Below are 23916 nucleotides of genomic sequence, written 5' to 3' on the forward strand. Positions count from 1 at the left end.
AAGCCCTTATGGACGGTTGCTGCTTTCCTAATACTTAATCGGGAGATGGGCTTTGACTCCTTCAGCCTATAAAAAGGGAAAGAGCAGCTGAGAGAAAAGGAGAGAGGACCAAGTTCTTCTTCATCCAGCCAAGACAAGCTTACTTTAGGGGCACAAGGTAAGATATTGTTTTGAACAGTGCATTGTGATTCTAATCAGCTGCTGATCTGTCTGAGATAAACAGATCCTTCTTGCCTTTTCTGCTTTTGGTGCCGCTAGTATGGTGTTGGATGAATTTCTCAATTTTTGTTTCTCTTTCCTTTCTTTTAAAAAAATCTTCATGAAAGGTTTTATTTTAATGCAATTTCCCAATATACATATACATATGCTTGAATGCAGTTCTGCCTAATATACATGTCCCTTAATGCAGTGCACTTTTGTAACTTATTTTCACTAATATATGCTATTCTTATGCACACTTTATCCAAGTATATGCATTTTTGTATATGCCCCTTAGCTAGAGAACTGCAAAATTCAAAGAATGGTTGTGCTTTGGTTCATGTATTTGTTTTGGAGAGTGACAATTTAGTCACCCATAAATGTGAACTGAATGGAATTTCTCCCCCATCCCTGCACTGGTACTAGTTAGTCTAGAAGATATTTAACTGAAGAGGGGCTGCAGTGGGTGGGTAGGCCTGCAAAGAGCTGCTTTAGGGGAAATAAGATCCACCAGCTCTGATTGCTGTATCTTCTGCTTTGCTATTAATGTGATTTTGTCCCTTTGATTTTCTCCTGATTGGTTACTCTCTTAAAGCAAGCTTTCCATTTCTTATTTTATTTTAAACTAGCTGGCCCTGCCACGCGTTGCCATGGCTAATCCCTGTGAATTCCCCCAACCTGTGATTTCCCTGTGATTCCCCCCAACCTGTGTCGATCCATGACGTATCAGGCCCCCTCTTCCCCCCACCCCTGGCTCATCCCTGTGACTGGCCCCACCGTGTCCTGACCTATCCCGTCCCCTCCTCCCCCCATTTGGCCTAGTCCAGGCATCCCCAAACTGCGGCCCTCCAGGTGTTTTGGCCTACAGCTCCCATGATCCCTAGCTAACAGGACCAGTGGTCAGGGATGATGGGAATTGCAGTCCAAAACATCTGGAGGGCCGAAGTTTGGGGATGCCTGGCCTAGTCTATAAAGGCTTCGGCCTAGTATGTAAACAGAAAAGGTTTTATAGGTGTAGTACCAGTGTAGCCACCGCTAGAGGGCGTTGGTTTGCAACCTGGTTCTTTTCCCAGCATGCATTTTCGTCTGAGTAGTGTGTTTTGAAACACGGTTTTTTTTTTGGGGGGGGGTTTACCTCTCACAGGTTTGACATCTGTCGTAGCAAACTTTCCTATAGCCTTCGAACATTTGCATGTGATGTTGTGTCAAAATTTCACATTGATCAGGCAAGTGGTTTTGTTGAACATTGGGGAGGAAGGAATACCCAGTTCACATTTTTATATATATAGATGACATCTGGGTACAAACCTCTCTGGGGTGAGCCACCAGGAAAACTTTCCTCTAGTCACCATTTGCTTTAGCACAGATAGTGAGGGCACCCTGGGGAGGATCTTAGAAGACTTTTTCTGTGAAGAGGCAGAACAAAGTTGGGCAAAGTAGTCCTTCAGGAAGGCCTCTAGGTTCCAAACTGTTTGGTGCTTTAAAGGCAAGCTGCACTACTGGAATTGTGCCACAAACCAGACTGGGAGCCACTGTGATTTTTACACACAGCCACAATACATTGCCATCTGCTGAGCATGGTGGCTTAATTTTGAACCAACTCCAGTTCCCAACCAGTGTCTGAAGGCAATCCTTCATGCAACGCATTGCAGTAGGTTAATGAACCAGAAGCGGTTTTAGGGCAGCACAATTGGTTTGGCCGCACTGGGTTGCAGGTGCCACATGGGGGATCTGCAACAATGGTGTCAAGTTGAGCATGAGAGGTGGGGGGCACCGAATCTTAGCGCCACAAAGGGCGCCGCTGAAATTTGAGAGCCCAAAGTTTGCCACTGAATGAACGCCTGACAGATAGTGTTCTGAAAAAGGACTGTTACAGGACAGTTCACACCCTTGTCAAGTTTCTGAAAAGTTATTGTTGTGACTGCATCGTTGGAAGTTCCCAGTAGAATTCAAAGCAGTGCTATGTGAATATCCTATCAGTGCAAGGATTTCTGCTTGTGCAATGGAACATTCTCCCTCTCTCCTGCCCCTGCCCCATCCCTCACAAATCTGTTCTAGGCATTCATCCAAACCTCTAGGGCAGATTTGTGGGGAGGAGGGGAGAGTTTGGTTGCACAAGCATAAATCCTTGTGGTGACGGAGCAAGTGCTTTGGAAACTGCCCTGCGTTTCATGTTGTAGAAAAGTCAACGTGGTCGGATTTGTATTTAGAGTTACATAAAACAATCTGTCTTACTTCTTTCCTATATTCTTTTGCAGCTATGGCAATGAGGTTATTGTTCCTCTTGACTGGTCTGGCACTATTGAGTGGTAAGTAAACTGGACCAAAGGAAACCTCCTCATTTTGGGGATGGCAAGTAAGGGAGCATGTGCTTTCATATGGCCTGGCATGGTGAACATTTACTACACAAATGGATGTGAAAAGGGGATGCTGGTATACATTCAGTATGAGCCGCTTCCTTAAAAGTTATATAATTAAGCCCCCCCCCCTTATATACAGTCATCATTGAAAGACATTTGCATGAACCGTCCCCTCTTATTGTTCATACTAATTTGTTGCACTGTGAGGGGAGTACTGGCTGCCAACATGGGGCTCAAACCCATGGCCCTGAGATTAAGAGTCTCGCACTCTACCAACTGAGCTATCTCTCAGGGCAAGCCTGTGTCCTAGTCTCATGAGAAGGGGAAGCAAATTTCACTATCCACTTCCTCCATGCGATTATTCAGATGCTCATAGCTGTATGAGGTTCTTCCCCAGTACATATTATTCCAAATGTGGCCACACCATTCCATATATATTTGTGAACGATACTTGCCATACTATTTTCAATCCGTTGCTATTTTCCTCCTCTCAGGGCTATGTACAGCAAGTTCCCAAGGAAAGGAATTTGTCACAGCCTTCATGCTCAATATCAAACAGAATCGACGCAATACTAAGCTTGAGTTGCTCATCACTGGGTACCATCCTGCAACCACTGTCATGGTCACAGCAAACAAAGCTACATTCCATAACACCATTTCTGTCAATGAAGGGGAAACTGTGTCCATTGAGCTTCCAGCTTCCGCAGAGATGGTGGGGACGGACACCTTTGACAGGGCTGTGGCAATCCGAGCAAACCATGACATTTCTGTCTTTTCCCGCAGCCACAAGGACTATTCAACTGGTGCCACGGTAGTGTACCCAATCGAGCAGCTGGGCACGCTGTATTATGTGGTAACCCCAGTGGGTGAAATGGCAGACACTTTCAAGGAGTTTGCAGTTGTGGCCTATCAAGCAGCCACTAGGGTCGACATCCGTTTGACGGGGTCTGTGACATTCAAAGGACGTGTTTATCCCGCCGGGAGTATTCTGGTTGCTAACCTCAAGGCCTTCCAAGCAATCCAGCTGCAAAGCTTGCAGGATCTATCTGGCACCAAGGTTGAATCAAGTGGACCTGTGGCTGTCTTGAGTGGGCACAGCTGTGCCAAGAACCACACACACTGTGACCATGTTGTCGAGCAGCTCCTGCCCGTTTCACGCTGGGGCGCCACCTTCCTTGTGCCCCCAGTGTCCTTTCAGAGCAGATACGACATGGCGTATATTGTTGCATCCCAAAACACTTCAGTCACGTATCAATCCGGGCCCACAGCAGGAAACTATAATATGAGAGCCGGAGAAGCTACTCAGTTGAGCATCCAGCCCCCGCGGGCACTTTACATCTCAGCCGACAGAGGAATCCAAGTCCTTTTCTTCTTTGCTGGTGCATCAAGAGGAAGCACGATCTATGACCCATTCCTCATCAATATTCCTCCACTGGCAAGCTACTGTAGGTCATACCACATTCAGGGAATGGTCGGGTTTGATAATTATGCAGTTATTATAGCCAAAACCTCAGAAACCGGCGAGATCACATTAGAGAAGAGGGCCGTTGAAAACATCCAGTGGAGACCAATCCCAGCCACAGAATACTCCTCTACTCAGCTTAGCTTGGGCAGAAAAGCTAGTTCCCTCTCCCTGGAGCATCCCAGCACTCCTTTTGGACTCTTCGTTTTTGGAGGCTCATTCCGCGATGGCTATGGCTCCATAGCTCTTTGCTCATCTGGTAAGTATTTAATAGGCTGCTAGGGAATGAACAAATAGTTGACAATAGTCTTGACCAGGCTTCTTCAACCTCAGCCCTCCAGATGTCTTTGGTCTACAACTCCCAAGATCCCTAGCTAGCAGGACCAGTGGTCAGGGATGATGGGAACTGTAGTCTCAAAACATCTGGAGGGCTGAGGTTGAGGAAGCCTGGTCTTGACTCTTGGATAGGCATACTTGCACAGCCGCTGCTTCTCCCTTTTACTGCAACTCTTTTCTTTTCCTGCCTCAGGCTTGACTGTAATCTGTATGTGGCTCCTTCACTTTGGACTCCCACAGACGAAATTATTGCCACATTTGAACTGGGGGGGGGGATTCAATTTGATCACATTCAAAGATGAACCCACATAATCTACACTTTCCGGAACAATACATGAACCGAAACACAACCACTCGTTGAAATTCACACATCTTCAGATTTTGCATTGCAGTCCCCCAACCAACACACGTTTACAAAAAAGGCATAGGGTAAAGTGTGCACAGAAGCGTACATATGCTTTTGGTGACACAATATCATTCCCGAAACCTTCATTTGTAGATCTGTGGAAAATGTGACCAAATTTACATAATAATACTAAGGGTGAAAAAATGCAGTGAGCTGTCCAAACAGTTGCCACAAATATCCCCATGCCACAAAAGCACAAATTACATAAAAATAAGGCTAATGTCACATTTGAAGACTGCTAATTGGAGCCCATCTGGCAGTTCCTGTTTATACCCAGTTTATTTCCTGTGCCACTGGGCTACAATGAATTAAAGTGCTGGGGCACAAAACTACAAGCCAATATGTCAATAGAAAAATGTTCCTCACAAGTGAAGGAATTTTGAATGATTAATTGACCTGAGAACTCACCTGACTATTTTTTTTATCAGTGTTTGATCCAGACACAACTGTGGCTCCATTATCCTGCCCTGAGAACAGCCACTTTGAGGCCTGTGGAAGTGCCTGCCCAGCCACCTGCTCTCACAGAACTGCTCCCTCTGAGTGCACAGAGACCTGTGTGGAAATCTGCCAGTGCAATAGAGGCTACATCCTCAGTGCTGAGAAGCAAGGGCGTACCCACCACGGGGCAAGTTAGGGCAGCTGCCCTACTCTAGAAGCAGGGCTGGTGGGCAGAGGCGGAGCACAGCCCGGCGGAGCGCGAGTTCGCCATTCCCGCCGCGCCGCGCCCTCCCTCCAGCTCCCCGTCGCGCCCTCTGGCAAGGCCAAGTGCGGCGGGGAACCAGAGAGCGCGGCGCGGCGGGCGGGAACGCTGAACTCGCGCTCCGCTGGGCTGGGCTCCGCCTCCGCCCACCAGCCCTGCTTCTAGGGAGGGGCACAGCCCGGCGGAGCGCGAGTTCGCCGTTCCCGCCCACTTAGTGGCCCCTCCCCTTCCGTGCCTTGGCCCCTCCCCTTGCCCCCCCCTAGTTTTGATCCTGGGTACGCCCATGCTGAGAAGTGCATCCCAGTGGAGAGCTGCGCCAACACTTCTATGGGTATGAACTGCAGTGCAGGGCGGGAGTCCTGGGCTCATGAAGACGGCCAGACTCTCTGCAAGCGTTACGCCCAATTACATAGGGAGTATAACATTTGACTGCTGAGACCATATAACACCAGTCTTGAAAGACCTACATTGGCTCCCAGTACATTTCCTAGCACAATTCAAAGTGTTGGTGCTGCCCTAAACAGCCTCAGCCCTTTATACCTGAAGGAGCGTCTCCACCCCCATAGTTCAGCCTAGACACTGAGGTCCAGCTCCGAGGGCCTTCTAGCAGTTCCCTCCCTGCGAGAAGTGAAGCTTATAGGGAACCAGGTAGAGGGCTTTCTCGGTGGTGGTGCCCACCCTGTGGAATGCCCTTCCATCTGATGTTGAGTAATTACATAACATTCAGGAAACATCTGAAGGCAGCCCTGTATAGGGAAGCTTTTTAAGGTTAAATGTTTAACTATGTTTTATATATGCTGGAAGCTGCCCACAGTGCCTGGGACAACCCAGTCAGATGGGTGGGGTGTATAAACAACAACAACAACAACAACAACAACAACAACAACAACAACAAAACAACAACAATTATTGACTGGAAGGAAATAGGGACATAATTAGGAATGTTCCCAAACAAAAATGTACAAATGAGTGGAAACAGGTAGAGGAATACTTAATAAAAGAAAATTTTAATATCAACTTGGTGATATGCTTACATTGAAAGATAAACAGGGAAGATTAATAGTTACGAAGAACTGAAATCAAAGCTAAGATTGAGAATTGGATCGAAGCAAGAATGACTGAGTTTAAATAAAAGGGAAGCGATGTATGGACAGTGAGGAGTCAATTTTAACTTGTATTCTCTCTTCTTTATCTTCTCTTTTCAATTTTCAATTTTTTGATTTATAAGTTGAGTTTAAATATGTACGAACTTATATGATGTTTCATCTTTTATATTATTATTAATAATATTGCTTATTATTTGTTATGATACAGATCCGAATGTGCAGGATATATGATCTGTTTTTGTTTGATTATTTGTTTCTTGTTTTTCCCCTTTGTTATCTGTTTTTCTTCTTTTGTATTTGTATTCCTTTTGTATTTCTTTTGTATTTTGCATTTCTCTGTATTTGTTTGTGAAACTGAAATAAAGTTGTGTGTGTGTGTGTGTGTGTGTGTGTGTGTGTGTGTATGTATACTCCCTCAATCTTTTACTCCCTCAATCTTTTCTGTCCTTACTGGAGCCTTGAATTACTTTGCTTTTCTTGATTTTTAAAATATGTAATCACACCTGCCTACTTTTGAACATTGCTTTCCTTCAGGTCCCACTGACCCCCCAATAGACTGTCCTGAGAACAGCCACTTTGAGACCTGTGGGAATCCCTGCCCAGCCACCTGTTCAGACAGAACTGCTCCCGATGAATGCACAGATGCCTGTGTGGAAATCTGCCAGTGCGATGAGGGATACATCCTTAATGATGAGAAATGCATCCCAGTCGAGCGCTGCCCCAGCACTTCGACAGGTATGGACTGCAGCACAGGGCAAGAGTTCTGGGCTGATGAAGCTGTCAGATTATTTGCAATTGCTACCCCAAATTCGGGACGGTTGTGTACAGAAAGACTTTTTGTGAGGCCAACAAGAAAAGCCTCAGGCACTGTAGGGGATGGAGGCTGTGAGCATTCAGAAGTAGCTCTGCTGCCAGAGCTGTGTTGGGAGAGGTGTGGATTGAGGTGTTCAGAGAATCAAGTGAGGCCAATTTGAGCCCTTGCGGGTGTCAAGCCTAGCCTGCAATTAGCTGGATACCAGTGGCTCTCATGTTTTCAACTCAGTTGCTGCCTCGCAAACCAAGACACAAAGGACTTTTTTACCCTGCCACCCTTAATTAAAACAGCAACTGCATGCAAGGGTTTTGCAGATGGCAAAAGGAATCAACTTGAGGTCATTCTATGGGTGAAGATGCAACCTTTTCTTGCAAATCCCATCTCCTTCCAAGGTCAACAGGCTTCATTTTGGGAAGATGTCAACTCATTCCCGCATGTGTTAGTTTCATGGTCCATGGGCCTCTGTCCCTGAGTTCACATGGCTTCCTCTGTCCCCAACCTCCATGAGTAAGGTATGAACTGTTAGGATCATCCTACTCTCATGTAGGACCCTGGTAGAGACACATGCCCGACTGGCATGTTCTCTCCCTCCTGGTCGTTCGTTCGGGAGCTTCAAAAGCTTTCTCCAACCCGAACATTACAGTGTCTGATGCCATGAGGCATTAGCACGCTTTAGGATCCTGCAGAGTATTGGCGGTTTGTGTAACAGACCCCAGTAGCACAGCATTTTGGCTAATCTACTTTATTTACATATAATACACTCGGAGCATTCTGCTTTAGCTCCTTCCTCTTTTTCATCAGACAGCAAAGAGAGAAAGAACAGAGGACAATAGTCCCACTCCACGGAACGCAGTAATACCAAAACATCCTGTCTCCATCATTTCCCACACTGTGGAATGAAAACATACACCACCATGTGATAAACAACAATCCCATGACTGCAAACACGGAGCAAGAATCTGTCTGATGCATGGAGATTGTGGTGTTCTGTGACCGCAGGGGAATAAAGCAATAGGCATTCCACTATCCCTGCCTAAATCTAAATTTTTTTTTTACAGTCTTGAGCCACATGCAAATCAATTTCATTGAGAAGGCCTAGTTCTACTAACATGGGAGATATTTTTTTTCTCCCCACTTTCCCTGCATTTTAAAAATACCAAATATATCATGTCCTCATAGGCAAGGTGCTTCTGACACTTCAACCATTTCAGCTGCCGCTTTTTGTCCTTTTCCTTGCTCCAGGATGGCCCTTTTGTGACACGGCAACCAGAACACTATTATGCATTAAAAATCTATCCCACCTTTTTCTCCAGAGAGACCCAAGAAGCCTAAGAAACAATACAAGAAACAGAGCAGAACAAAGTCCCGAATATTCATTCCAGTTAATAAATTAGCAACCTATTTAACAAATCTCAATAACCCCAAAACAACGTAGAATGGATCTAGGAAATTTTACGTAATTTTTTCAATGGCCTGTTTAAAAAGCCAGGTTCTTACCTCTTACCTGACACAGTAGAGAGAAGGGACCTAATGGAGCTTCCTTAACAAGCCTTTTAATAAGGTAGGTGCCACAACAAAGAAGACCCTACTAATAGAGCTTTAAGGATCTTGGAAGAAGGCCCTAGCCTAGATGATTCCAGTACAGTTGTACCTTGGTTGTGGAACAGAATCCATTCCAGAAGTCTGTTCGACTTCTGAAATGTTCGACAACCGAGGCGCAGCTTCCAATTGGCTTCAGGAGCTTTCTGCACACAATCTAAGCTGTGGAAGCTGCGGAAGCCGCGTCAGACATTCGGGTTCCAAATAACATTCGCAAACCGGAACACTCACTTCTGGGTTTTCAGCATTCAGGAGCCAAAACGTTCAACTCGCAAGGCGTTCGGGATCCAAGGTACGACTGTATAGTAAAACATTTGACTTGGAAATTTGCTGCAGAGAGTGTGTGCCCCAGAACTGTTTCATTCCTGACTGCAGCCTTGAATGGCTTTGTTTTTCCTTAACTTTTTTTTAATCACACCTGACCAGCTTTGATCGTTCTTATTCCTCCAGTTCCCACCTTGGCCCCAGTACCCTGCCCTGAAAACAGCCACTTTGTGTCCTGTGGAAGTCCATGCCCAGCTACCTGTTCCGACAAAACTGCTCCCAAAACGTGCAATGATACCTGTGTGGAGGCTTGTCAGTGTGACGAGGGCTACATCCTCAATGCTGAAGCATGCATCCCAGTGGAGAAGTGCCCTTGCGTTTACAAAGGCGTGAGCTACAGCGCAGGAGAGGAGTTCTGGGCTGATGAAGGCTGTCGTAATCGCTGCAAGTGCGACCCCAAATTAGGAAGGGATATGTGCACCGAGTCCTCCTGTAAGGCAAACGAGAAATGTGCTCTGGTGAATGGCACTTGGGGCTGTCATCCCATCAGATATTCCACCTGCATAGGAACTGGAGACCCTCACTACACCACCTTTGATGGAAAGAGATTTGACTTCATGGGAACCTGCATTTATCAAATGGCCGGAGTCTGCTCCAAGGATCCCACTCTCACCCCGTTTTTGGTCACGGTGGAGAACAACAACCGAGGCAGCAAGGCGGTGTCCTTCACCAAAGTGGTGACACTAGAGGTCTACAACATGACCATCAGTCTGAGCCAAGAACATCCACAGAAGATTAAGGTATATATGCTGGGGGATAAGGAAAATTGGGGCAGCTTTAAATCGAGCACTTGATCTATGGTTCAACCGGCACCTCAATGTGCAATGAGGTCCTCAGGCAGAGCCATTGCATCTGATTCTTAATGTTAGAATGTCGACACTCTTTCTGTTGTGGTTTACAAGGCTAAAGGATGTGAGGCCAGGACAGGAAAATGTGCTGAATGAGGAAATTGTGTTCTGTATTGTGTTATACTGGTTACCAGCAACAAAGAAGAAAGATTCAAGGCAGTAGCACCTAGGGATGCAGAAATGGTTTGTATTAGTTCACATTTAAAGGTGAATATCAAATTAGCAGTTTCCAAAACAATATGCAAACTGAAGCACAGCCATCCTTCAGAATTCACACTTCTCCAACCATATAATGTCTTTAAAAATGCATTTACTAGGGGAATGTAAATGCAGATAGTATTGAAAATAACATATGGAAACACATTATATTAGGGGAAATTGCTTGAAACTCTGTACATTATTCAAAACTGCAAACAAAAATGTGTTTATTGGGAGAAGTTGGCACTAAAATTAGTTTTTTTTAAAAAAAGATCGCAAATTGTTGCCGAACTTGGCATGCCAACCCTGCAGATGCAATGAGGGCCAAAAAGTTGTGTGAGGAGGGAACTATGATTAATATCATTTCTCTGATGTGATCCATAGCATCATAGAATGATATAGTTGGAAGGAACTACCAAGGTCACCTGGCCTAACCCCTGTGCAATGCTGGAATCTTTTGCCAAATGTGAGGCTTGAACTGACTGAACTACCTCAGATCTAACAAAGCAATTTATAAGCTGCTGGTCTCAAGTTCAGCTCAGACATGCAAATCAGCACCTCTGGTTGCTGTTCCACCTCTTGTAGAAATTGCTGATTTTAAATGACTCCTTCGTATGGTTATTATAATGTGAGAGACATATCAGCTTTCTGCTTCAAGCATGCATGCTTCTTTCACAAGCTGAAAAGGCATTATTATCTGTTTTCTGGTGCATGTTCTTAATAATTAGGCCATTCCATGGCTTCTTGAGGGACGTGAGTGGCGCTGTGGGCTAAACCACAGAGCCTAGGGCTTGCTGATCAGAAGGTCGGCGGTTCGAATCCCTGCAACGGGGTGAGCTCCCGTTGCTCAGTCCCAGCTCCTGTCAACCTAGCAGTTCGAAAGCACATCAAAGTGCAAGTAGATACAGGCCCGTCCTAGCCATAGAGGCTAGTGGCGCGGAGAACCACGGCGTCGGGCACTGGAGGGCGCTGGAAGGGCACCAAGTGAGCACAGGGTTCCGGCAATCTGGCCAGGACTGCGCTCCACGAGATGAGAGGCTGCGCCACGTCTCTCTCCTTCTCCGAGGACTCCGCGCTGCACCTCCTTCTCATTTCCCCAGCGCTGGGGTCCGCTCAGTCGCGCTTCGCCACCAGCGCGCACACAGCGCCCAAGCAGCTCTTGCTGGTCCCACGGTGCGCGCGCGGATGGCGAAGCTTGACTGAGCGGAACCCAGTGCTGGGGAAACGAGAAGGAGGCGCAGCGCGGAGTCTTCGGAGGTGGCCTCCCGTTGCTGCTGCGGTCCGCTTGGCACTCCCGGGTCCTTGGAGGGGCTCTGGAGGGGGGCGCTGGAGAGACCTTAGCACCAGGGCGCTGGATGGGCTTAAGATGGCCCTGAGTAGATAAATAGGTACCGCTACAGCGGGAAGGTAAACGACATTTCCGTGTGCTGCTCTGGTTCGCCAGAAGTGGCTTTGTCATGCTGGCCACATAACCTGGAAGCTGTACGCCGGCTCCCTCGGCCAATAACGCTAGATGAGTGTCGCAACGCCAGAGTCGGTCACGACTGGACCTAATGATCAGGGGTCCAGTTACCTTTAACCTATGGCTTCTTGAAATGGTCATATGGCAAATTTTGCCCTCTAAATCTGTCTTAAGTGGGATGGTTTTTCCAAGAGCCCAGAGGTACTGGAGAAGAGCAGTAGATAATCTTGGGTTGGGGCAGTTCAAGCTTTCTAAAAGTCAGTGGGAAAGTGATACCAGCAACAAGGGCCTGGCATCTGCTGATAAACCACAACCCAGCCTGGGTCCACTGACAGCAGCCTCCTGGACTTGCTCCACCTCCTCACCACAGCTACCTGCTTGTACACCCACCTCACTGTGTATCTGGCCGAGACAATAGTGGTGATGTTTGAGCGGAGCAGTAGACACCACTGCCTGCTTGCTCACTGGCTCTCTGTCAGACAAGCAAGCGAGAGGAGCAGCGGTTGGCAACAACGGAGGTCAGGGAGAAGCTCACTGAAGGAGGACACACTGAGGGAGAGGGGTCTGAGGAGGTCATTTTGCCTTTAGAGCCTGGAACCAGCACAGTGCAATAAACACAGAGGGTTTATCTCTAAAGGACAAATTCCTGTTTGAACACTCAATAGTAGAAGCAGTTTTCTTTCTTAGCCTCAGGGGTCTGGTGATGTCATGTGGGGGCAAGTCATTTCCTTCTCATTCTAGGGCCAGCAAAAGTGAATTAACCCCATGGATTATACAACATATAGCAAGGTTGGAAAATATGTGGCCTGTCAAGTGTTGCTGAACTACACCCCCCATCATTCCTAACCACTGGCAATGCTGGCTGAGGCCACAAGCTCCTCACCCCTGGCATATAGCACAGATTGTGCCTCTCACTAGTGAAAACGTGTCCAGGTTTTTGCTGAACTCTCTGTGTGACGGTCAATTCCATATATTTTCCAGGTGAATGGAGTCTTTGTGGACCTGCCCTTCTCCTATGAAAATAAACTGAAGGTCTACATCAGCGGAGTCCATGACTTCATCAAAACAGACTTTGATCTGAGAGTCAGCTTTGACTGGTACAGTTATGCCAGGGTTATTATTCCCAACACTTATGCCAATGCTGTGTGTGGTCTGTGTGGCAATGCCAATCAGGACCCCAGCGATGATTTTGTCATGAAGGATGGAACTCAGACAACAGATGAAATCCAGTTTGCAGACAGCTGGAAGTTGAAGGAGGTCCCAGGATGCTCTGCAGGATGCAGTGACTGCCCAGTATGCAGTGAGGCAGAGAAACAGACCTACAAGGGGGACCAGTTCTGTGGGATCCTCAAGAGAAGGGATGGGCCATTCAGGCAGTGCCATGAGACCATTGACCCCACCCCCTATTTTGATGATTGTGTATTTGACACCTGTAAATACAAGGGTCTTCATGACACTCTCTGCAGTGCCATCAGTGCCTACGTGACAGCCTGCCAATCTCTGGGCATCGAGGTTGGGAAATGGAGATCAGCCTCTTTCTGCAGTAAGTGTTACTTCCTGAATCTGAATCTGAGTTCAGTTAAATATTGGATGTTGATGGCTGCAATGCAGTCTTAGCATTTGAAAAAACAACAACAACCAAGAATCATTTGAAAAGGATTCTAGTGTACGATGTTGTATCAAGGATTGCTTAGAGAGTTGCAACTCTGCAGGAATACTAGGTGGAATGACTCCCTGTGTTTTGGTTCTTTCCTGTAGTGCCTCACAGACCTGGGGCCGTATTCCACATAGCATTAAGGAGACCGTTCCATCAGCCTGATGGAATGATCTCCCTTCTTTGCCCTAGGGCATAGCTGCCAAGTTTTCCCTTTTCTCACGAGGAAGCCTATTCAGCATAAGGAGAAATCCCTTAAAAAAAGGGATAACTTGGCAGCTATGCCCTAGGGGTCTCCCAACTCTCTAGAAAAGATATGGGGAGAGAGTGGTAGCATGCAGGGGGAGGAGAATGGAGAAAAATCCCATTGTCCTAGCAGGCATTGCACTAGCACAATTATTCAGTTCTGCACATCCCAAGATGCCCAATTTGTGCACATTATTTTCCAACCCCAAATAGAATGGGAGTATGTCCTTTTTTTAAAAAAAGAACGATCTCTTGAACTGCTGCATGAGCACAAAGAAGGCATTGCATTGTTAAATTAGCAGTTACCATTCCCCCAAATACCTAGGGGAGCTTCATTTTCACTCATCTCCAGAAATGAGTGTCACTTTCTCAAGTCCTCCCTCCAAGCTACTAATCAATCACACACAGGCAACCTGAACAGGTTGCCAAGCTTTATTGGCTTCTTCTCTGGCACCAGCCACAGAACATCAAACAGCAAGTTGAAAACATGGCATGTTCTCTCCCTTCCCAGAAAGGTTAGCTCAAAGATTTATAGGGGTTGGGGAATGCTGGCAAGAAGCCAGCACCTTCAAATGCTCCCACTATGGGAAATAATTGTTACCACCTGCCTGAGGGGTTCCATCCAGCGATACTTGCTCACAGGACCACTACTTCATGACAAACCTAAGTTTTTTTGTCCTTCATCCAGCCCACCACTGAATCTAGGCACCAGTTCATAACAGTCACAGCCACCCCCAACTCAGATGCAACAGAATAAGCACTAGAATAAGCAAACCATAGGTATTTTTTTGTGGTGTGTGTGTTAAGAGGACATTTTGAACCATATGGGTGCCCACAATTTTAACATAACACTTTGGTAGCGCTTTTGCTGAGCTTTAGTTGTGTTCCAAAGGCTAGTATAATTGCCTTTATTTTTTACTTCCAGGACTTCCCTGTCAACCCAATTCCCACTACGAGCTCTGTGGAAGCAGCTGTCCCAGCACATGCCAGAACTGTTCCTCCATCATAAAGTGTGGCGCACCATGCGATGCACCATGTACTGAAGGATGCTTTTGTGATCCTGGATTCGTGCTCAGTGGGGATCAGTGTGTCCGTCTTACAGAGTGTGGCTGTGTGCACCAGGGCAGATACTACAAAAAGGGAGAGGAGTTTTATCCCAGTAGCTCCTGCCAGGAGAAGTGCCGCTGCCTGGACAACGGAGCCACCAAGTGCCGGCAGTTCTCCTGTGGAGCAAATGAGGAGTGCAGGGTGGAGAATGGCATACAAGGCTGTCACCCTGCAGGATATGGTACAGCTATAGCACTTGGTGACCCTCTTTATATTTCCTTTGATGGACAAAGCTTTCGCTTCCATGGCTCCTGCACTTACACTTTAGTCAAAGTCTGCAGCACAGACCCTCGACTGCAGAATTTCTCCATTTTGGTGGAGAATGAGAAGCTTGGAAATGGACACCTTGCTCAGATCAGGAAGGTTGTGGTCTCTGTTCATCAGCACACTATTGTCCTTGAAAGGGGAAGGAAATGGATAGCTATGGTATGTATGGGCCATTCATATCAGATTATTATTGCTATTTGAAATAAAAGGGACACGGGTGGCGCTGAGGTCTAAACCACTGAGCCTCTTGGGCTTGCCAATCAGAAGGTTGGTGGTTCGAATCCACTCGATGGGGTGAGCTCCCATTGCTCCGTCCCAGCTCCTGCCAACCTAGCACTTCGAAAGCACACCAGTGCAAGTAGATAAATAGGCACCGCTGTGGCGGAAATGTAAACAGCATTTCCATGTGCTCTGGTTTCTGTCACGGTGTCCCATTGCACCAGCAGTGGTTTAGTCATGCTGGCCACATGACCCGGAAAGCTTTCTGTGGACAAACGCCGGCTCCCTCAGCCTGCAAGCGAGATGAGCGCCACACCCCATAGTCGCCTTTGACTGGACTTCACCATCCAGGGGTCCTTTATCTTTACCTTTTACCGGTATTTCAAATGAATAACATGCCCTTCTTATGCAAAGGGAGTCCAAAGTGGCTTGCAGTCATAAAATTACAGGAAAACCATTTGGTATAATAATTAAATTGCTTTTAAATAATGATGACATTTCTTTATATCACTGGTATGAAAAACAGCATGTGCAAAAGGAGATGTGTATGTCTTTTGTATTTGTGTGTGCTTGAGAATTCACGTGTGCTCAGAGACAACCCCCATGAATGTGCTTCTTTCTTCTTTGCTGATGCAGGTGGATGAAGAATTCTGCACTTTGCCAGTGAATAGAGACGAGGGGAAACTCTGGATCACTCAGGAGGGGATCAATATAATTGTCCAGGCGTCCCTTGGCCTCACAGTCCTTTATGATACCTCTTCCTATGTCCGTGTGTCTGTCCCCAGCACCTACCAGGGACACATGTGTGGTCTGGGTGGCAATTTCAATGGCGACGAGAGGGACGATTTCATGCTGCCTAGTGGGGAGTCCGCACAAACGGTGGATGAGTTTGGGGCCTCCTGGCAGGTCCCTCTGGATAGTGTCATGTGCTCCAATGGCTGTGGTGAGGAATGCCCCACTTTTGATACAGTCCAGACAGCACCGTATGAGAATGACGACTCCTGTGGAATGATCACGTCCGAGACAGGACCATTCAAAGACTGCTCCTCATTAGTAAGCCCCTCGGATTACCTTGAGCAATGCCTGTATGACTTGACTGCGGCCAAAGGGGAGCAGGAATATCTCTGCCAAAGCCTTCAAGCCTATGCAGCTGCGTGCCAGTCTGCTGGAGTTAAGATTGGAGCCTGGAGAACAAAGTCCTTCTGTCGTAAGTTGGATGAAAAAGTTTCTTCATCTCTGCCTTTTCGGTAGTGACTCTCCCCCAAACCCAAAGTAATATAAGCTATTGGTTGAGTTACGTACATTTCAGTGCTATGCAATCACTTGTTTTATCACCTTTTTCCTCATCCTTTTTCTCCCTCTTATCTTTCTACGGGGTTCCTGTTTTTCAACCCACTGCCCTATTTTGCTATCTTCCTTGACTCTGAGTTCCTTGTAAGAGGGCCTATAAATCCAGTAGGTCTGGTTTACATTGTTAAGTAATGCAGATTTCCACTCTGCCTAGCATGGGATATCTCAATCCAACATAGGATATATCAAAAGAACAATTACCTAATATTACCAATATTTATGATTTACATATTTATTCCCTGAGAGGTTGGAATGTTCCAAGCCAGCTATAGCGTCAGAATCTTCTGTGCCATAATACAGATGAAGCAAAATGGTTGAAAATAATTGTTTGCATTTTGGAAAGCCTCCCTATTCTATGTTTGTCAAACATTACTTTTTCGTCTCTCTCTCTCTCTCTCTCTCTCTCTCTCTCTCTCTCTCTCTCTCTCTCTCTCTCTCTCTCTCTCCCCCCCCTCTCTCTGTAGCCCTCACCTGCCCAGCCAATAGTCACTATGAGACATGCACAAAACCAGTTTGCGATTTCAGCTGTGCCAGTTTGTCCACTCCCCTCCAGTGCACCAGAAAATGCTTTGAAGGCTGCCAATGTGATGATGGCTACTTGTTTGATGGGGATGCATGTGTGCCTACAGACAAATGTGGCTGCGTGCATAAGGGACTCTACCTCAAAGTAAGTCTTTGTATCCCAGTTATCAGGGTTCCAATATAGAGGGGCCAGTTATAAGGATGGGAGAGAAATTTGATCCAGCTTGCATATAAAGGTGAACCTACTTTCCAAGACAATACGAGATCTGAAACATTGCCATCTTTTGAAATTTGCACTTCGCTGAATTTTGCAATGTAGTTCTCCAGCCAAGTAACGTGTGTATAGAAATGCACATATTTGTGAAAACAACATGCACGATGCATTCTTTGCAAAGTTGTCTATATTAGGCAAAACTGTGTTAAAAATGTATAAGGAGAAATTTTCACTAAAACGCTGGTGAATTTTCACAAGGCCTTTTATAATAAACATTCACAAAGTGATGTGGAAATGTGGAGAACTGATTGGGAAACAGAGAGAAACCGAAACAGATTGATCAATAATGAAGGATATGACTTTACAAATAACACACATACAGGTGAAACTCAGAAAATTAGAATATTGTCGAAAAGTGCATTTATTTCAGTAATGCAACTTATTATTTTATATTTTTCTTTTGATTTTTACAAATGCTTTCTTTTGGAAATTCCACAGTAATAAAACAAATAGTTACAAAAATACAAAAATAAACAACCATAAACATCGCTATTACATTTCATTAATTACATTCCATTTATAATTTAACTCGCCTAACGACAAATAATTACAATTACAACAAGTAAAGGCTTGACATATCTTGCTTTGCATGTCATGCATCTATCTCATATATTGGTTTTACCTTTTAAGTTGCATTACTGAAATAAGTGCACTTTTCGACAATATTCAAATTTTCTGAGTTTCACCTGTAGATCTAATGGAAGGGATAATGCGAGTGTGCTCATGTCATGCTTATGGCCTTCCTGTGGGCATTTGGTTGGCCACTGTGAGAACAGAATGCTGGACTAGATACTCCTTTAATCTAGTAGTGATCTTACATTCTTAAATAAATAAAACACATTTTAATAAGATGAAATACAGTGGTACCTTGGGTTACAGACGCTTCAGGTTACAGATGCTTCAGATTACAGACTCCGCCAACCCAGAAATAATACCTCGGGTTAAGAACTTTGCTTCAGGATGAGAACACAAATCGTGCTCCAGTGGCGCGGTGGCAGCGGGAGGCCCCCATTAGCTAAAGTGGTACTTCAGGTTAAGAACAGTTTCAGGTTAAGAACGGTTTCAGGTTAAGAACGGACCTCCAGAACAAATTAAGTTCATAACCAGGGGTACCACTGTATTTGTTACTGCTCTGAAGGAGGTAGCCATGAATCCAATGCTGAAAACCCTCTTCAAGGCACAATGTAAACCCAGGATCCATTTGGAGGAGTGAATTTAGAATAGGCAGATCTCCAGCTCAGGGCTGGCTGGGACATTTTGCTGCTTGACATAAAACTTCCCAGTGCCACCTGGTCAGTCACATGGCTAGTGTAACCCTGTGCAACTTGCATTGACGAAAAGGGTGGTGTAAGTGAAACTCTGCTTCAAAGTCTTGTTTTCTCTCTGCCAGTCTCAGGCCATCTCAGCCTGCAGTAGCCTTGCTACTGAGTGGAGTTTGGAATAGGGGTAACGTACACTGGGTTAGTTTTTCTTAGGTCAGAAATAAACTTGTGCATCTTTTACATGGGAAATCAGCATGTGAACATTCTAAATAAGCTAACATCATTAAATAAAAAAAAGAAATTGCTGTTGGAATGTTTGCATTATTTCCCAACTCCCCTAACTGTATTTCTTTATCCGGGAATTTCCCAACAGGCTGGAGAGAGCATCTTCTCAAGCAACTGCCTGGAGAAATGCACCTGTGGTGACTTAGGCAAACTTACCTGTGTTAACAGCAGCTGCCAAATAGACACCTGCACACTTAAGGATGGTCGTCGTGCCTGTGAGAGCATGGAAAGTCTGGAGGGTGAGTGCAAACTCACCCCTGGAGCCCAGCTTAGTTCATTTGACGGTGCCTCAGGGAAGTACTTCTGCAGTGGAGTTTATGACTTGGCCTCTGTTTGTGATGAAAGTGCCCCCTTCTGGTTCAGAGTGTCTGTGAGCATTGGAAAGGACAAAGAGGATGGCTTGGTAGCTGGGAGAGCAGTCTACATATTCTTCCCTGACACATCCATCACTGTCAAAAAGAACAACAGGACATGGGTAAGTAGAGTTCAGGGGAAAATATATCTAGTTCCTAATAAGAATAGTATGGTTCAATATATATCTTATTATGACTTGTTTATGTGTTTATCACTAGTCACAGCCTGAAACCCTGGAGAGTTTCTGCTAGTCATTGTGGACAATAATGAACTAGATGTACCCAATGGCCTGACTTGGTTTAAGCCACCTTCCTATGTTACCAAGTGGATTAGCTGCTTCCCATGATAAAAGAGATTCTCTGGACTATTACACAACCCCTTTTTTATATACTAATTGGCATTTTCTTGGTTGGGAATGTATACAGTAATTAATCCATGGAAATAATTAAAAGTTTCACAGTCCGACCATCTGAAAGATTAAGGTTGGGTCCTCTTAAATAGTTTGCCTCTCATCTTTCCAAGACTGTTTTTAGAGGCACTCACAAGACAGAGTAACCCTGCCAAAGTGAAAAATGAAATAGCCCAGTGCCTGCTCATTTTTAATAATATGATGCTGAAGAGTAATGGGGGCAATCTCATGGTTTATGACAGGAAACCATCATTTTTGGATGGCCCGAGGTTTTCCATCACTGCGCCTCCTTGATGGAAGATTACATTTTTCATCCATTTTTGCCTGCTTAGCAGCTGTTAAAGGCACAGGGCCTAATTCAACCAAAAGGGCGTATTTCTCAAGAAATCTTCCATCTCGTTCAACAGTGGAAGGCTAAGGCAGAGATAGCTTCCAGATGTTGTTGTACTGCAGCTCTCATGATCCATTGGCCATCTGAAAGGCCATAGGGTTATGATGATTTCTTCGCTGATCCCTTTGCTCTTCAATGGTGGATGAAATTCGGCTTCTCCACATATACCTTTGTGCTCTTTTAATCGAGATTAATGGACGACTGCAAAATAACTCCTTGTCCCCAGTTCTGTGCTCTCATTCACTATAAGAATACTTGCACTCCTGCCAGAACCCAGAGTTGGGGCAACCTATCCTTTCCCATTATTTAACTCTGTTTGTGAATACCTACTTGTCCATGGAGTTTTCTTGGCAGGGATACTGGAGTGGCTTGCCGGTTCCTTCTCCAGGTGGATCACATTTGGTCAAAACATAACTTCTCTAAGTTATTTAAGCCCCTATGCCGCTACAAGGCATAAATCAGCTCCGAGTGCTACAATACCTTGAAGCTGAGGCTACAATACCTTGGCCACCTCATGAGAAGAGAAGACTCCCTGAAAAAGACCCTGATGTTGGGAAAGATGGAGGGCACAAGGAGAAGGGGATGACAGAGGACGAGATGGCTGGACAGTGTTCTTGAAGCTACGAACATGAGTTTGACCAAACTGCGGGAGGCAGTGCAATACAGGAGTGCCTGGCGTGCTCTGGTCCATGGGGTCACGAAGAGTCGGACCACGACTAAATGACTAAACAACAACAAAGGGAGTTACTAATAAGTGAATGGTGAAGTTGACTTAATGTTGTTATTTAGTGGATGTAACTAAAGTTTATTTAGAGCTGGTTCCAATGTTTTCTTGACTTTAGATCAGGGGTCAGCAAACTTTTTCAGCAGGAGGCTAGTCCACTGGTCCTCAGACCTTGGGGGGGGGGCAGACTATATTTTGAAGAAGAAGAAATGAACGAATTCCTATGCCCCACAAATAACCCAGAGATGCATTTTAAATAAAAGGACACATTCTACTCATGTAAAAATATGCTGATTCCCTGACCATCCGTGGGCCGGTTTTAGAAGGCGATTGGGCCGAATCCAGCCTCCGGGCCTTAGGTTGCCTACCCATGCTTTAGATGCTTAATGCAAAGCTAGCCTCTGGTGTAGTCTACATGTTAATTGGCTTTTGCCTGTATTAGTTGGTGTGGATTCTGAGGTTCTTGCTGGCTTCTTGGCTTTCATCAAAACAAGATCTCATGCCCCAATCTTTACGTGTTCCAGGTAAATGGACGTCCGGTAAGCCTGCCATACAAGGTCTCTGAAGAGGTGTCTGTGAGCAAAGTTCACGATGGGATGCAGATTGACCAGGCCTCTCAGGTACAGGTTCACCTTTATCCCAGCGGAGAGGTGAGAGTGAAAGTCAGGAAGGCCCTCGCAGGGAAGCTATGTGCCCCATGTGGAAACTTCAATGACGACAGCTCCGATGATCTGAAGATGCCCAGTGGGAAGGTGGAAACAAATGTTGCTGAGGTCCTACATGCCTGGGAGGCCAGAGACTTCTAAAAGGAACATATTTCTTTGTGGATGGCTGGTTTTTCTTAATACACAAGGACTGCGGATCTGCTTATTTTCAACTTATTTCTGAGCAGAGATGCAATTGCACCACAGTTTTTCCTTTGGGGGGGAAATGGATTTTGTCGAATTATATTGTGCAGAAGCAATCCTGAGCTGACAATAACAAGGCTGACTTTTCAGTGACCCATTAGTTACATTAATACTTAATTGCATTGTTTGTGATGAACACTATAATATGATCAACTGAAAAACAGTGCAGCAATGAACATCAGATATAAAATTGTTATCCATGGCAGTGGGGGTAAACAGTTTTGTGGTACCTTAAAGTCTAAAGCTGCGTATACACAAGTATGTAGTTGCACACATGGGTCACAAAGATCATGTTTTTCTTTGTGGCACTTTTGTCTACAAGGAGCACCTCCATTTTAAACCATTACAATATTCATTTATTTATTTTAGAAACCCTGTATTTAGCTCTATTGAGCTTGCTTCAGCATTTTAGTGTGAATTTCTCCTAAAAACAGATTTTAATATACACTTTTGACTGGTTTGTGCATTTTTGCAAGCATTTCCACCTAATAATATAATGCATTTTGTATGTTATTTTCGCAAATATATTCATTTTTATGCACATTTTGCCCCAATATATGCATTTTTATTAACATTGGTGGGTGGGTGAACTGTGTTGACAAATGTGGAGAAGTGTGAATTTTGAAGGGCGGTTGTTTTTTTGGTTCTCATATTGTTTCAGAAAGTGTGGATTTGATAAATTCAGATTTAATTGTGACTGAATCAAATTTCTGCCTCAGCCTTGGGCGAGTTAGTGTTGATAACAAGAAAGGACCCGAGACAGAACAAATGTAAGAATGATGTATCATAAAAAATTATTTAAATCACTGTGGAAAATAATAAAATCATATCAACTCAGAGGTAACTGAAATGTAAGAATAAAAACAATATATAAATAAAATGAAGGGCAATACAGTGGAACCTCAGTTGTCGAACACTTCGGAAGCCGAATAATTCGGACCCTGAACACCGACAACCCAGAAGTCAATGCTTTCGTTTTTGAACATGCCTCGGAAGTCGAACAGCTTCCGAGGCGTGTTTCTCAATTTCTCCAATGAATTTTGCCGACTAGCCATTGTGCCTCAGTTGTCGAACGTTTCGGAAGTTGAACAGTCTTCCGGAACTGATTACATTCGACAACTGAGGTTCCACTGTAGTATGCGGCAGATGAAGGCGCATTGTACCATTGTACAGAAATGGAAAAGTACAATATGAGATGAGTGCCTTGAGACAGGCAGTTAGATTGTGTATCAATATTAGTGGCCAGAGGAGGCATGTCCGCTGGGAGACGTACAGAGAGAAGACATGCCCCGTAATAAAAAATGTATCCAAAATTGGGAATTTTTTTTGGGAATATCTTAAAAGGCAGTGCCCATGATAAAAACTTGTATTTACTTTTAATATTCCATACAGATTAAAATTTTGGAAATTAAGTGAAGCAGTGTAAAAAGGTATGAGTGTATTAGCCCAGGAGGAAGACAAGTGGAAGTCAGTTTACAGAAGAAGGATGTACATATTGGATTTAATCGATTTATTTGATTTATTTGATATATTCGATGTAGAAGTTTTTGGTTATGTATAATTTGTGTTTTAGGTATGGTTTATTCGTTTATATTATTTGTATTGTTTTTATTGTTATATTTTGTTATATTTTTATTTTAATCTCAATAAAGAATTAATTAAAAAAGAAAAGAAAGAGAAGACATGACCCAGTGCATCCGCATCAGAACAACCGGATGCCTTCATCTGCCCAGAGGCGTCTTTCCCATAGAGGCTAGTGGCTCGTTGCGCCAGGGCGCCAGCCTCTCAGGGGTGCTCCCGGGGCGCAATGAACCACTAAGCCCTCCGCGCACGGTGACAGCTCTAAGAGAGGTGCAGCATGGCGAGGATGCGGAGGAAAAGAAGCAGCCGCTGACTGCGGGAGGCCAACCTCATTGCCTTGGCAACTGGCTGGGCCCGCCCCCTTCACTTTGCGCGGATTGGTGGCTGCTCGATGGAGGGGCGCCCAGGCAGCGAGGGAAACTGGATCTTGTGCTCGCAGCTGAGCCCACACTCTGTCCCTCGCCTCCCTCGATGACTCCAGGCCGAAGGGGCCAGCGCAACTTTGCCCCATTCAGGGACGGGGGCAGATCTGGAGCCGCTCCCACCACTG

At 45.3% G+C, this 23916-nt stretch overlaps 1 protein-coding gene across 1 annotated transcript in view; it reads left to right on the plus strand.

Annotated features, from left to right (window-relative positions):
• The window catches only part of LOC118086741 (IgGFc-binding protein-like), a 52316-nt gene extending 28946 nt beyond the window's left edge, over positions 1-23370 (plus strand). The window contains exons 13-25 of the mRNA XM_060276444.1: positions 73-157; positions 2457-2507; positions 3053-4279; positions 5191-5356; positions 5747-5793; positions 7103-7303; positions 9432-10045; positions 12795-13356; positions 14639-15246; positions 15943-16513; positions 17121-17323; positions 19088-19474; positions 21402-23370. Coding sequence (XP_060132427.1) covers positions 73-157; positions 2457-2507; positions 3053-4279; positions 5191-5356; positions 5747-5793; positions 7103-7303; positions 9432-10045; positions 12795-13356; positions 14639-15246; positions 15943-16513; positions 17121-17323; positions 19088-19474; positions 21402-21683 — 5004 coding nt within the window. The 3' untranslated portion in view covers positions 21684-23370. The remainder of the gene's footprint in view (positions 1-72; positions 158-2456; positions 2508-3052; positions 4280-5190; positions 5357-5746; positions 5794-7102; positions 7304-9431; positions 10046-12794; positions 13357-14638; positions 15247-15942; positions 16514-17120; positions 17324-19087; positions 19475-21401) is intronic.
• Positions 23371-23916: the final 546 nt, after the last annotated feature.

This window comes from Zootoca vivipara, chromosome 6 (assembly GCF_963506605.1).
Source record: "Zootoca vivipara chromosome 6, rZooViv1.1, whole genome shotgun sequence".
NCBI lineage: Eukaryota > Metazoa > Chordata > Lepidosauria > Squamata > Lacertidae > Zootoca > Zootoca vivipara.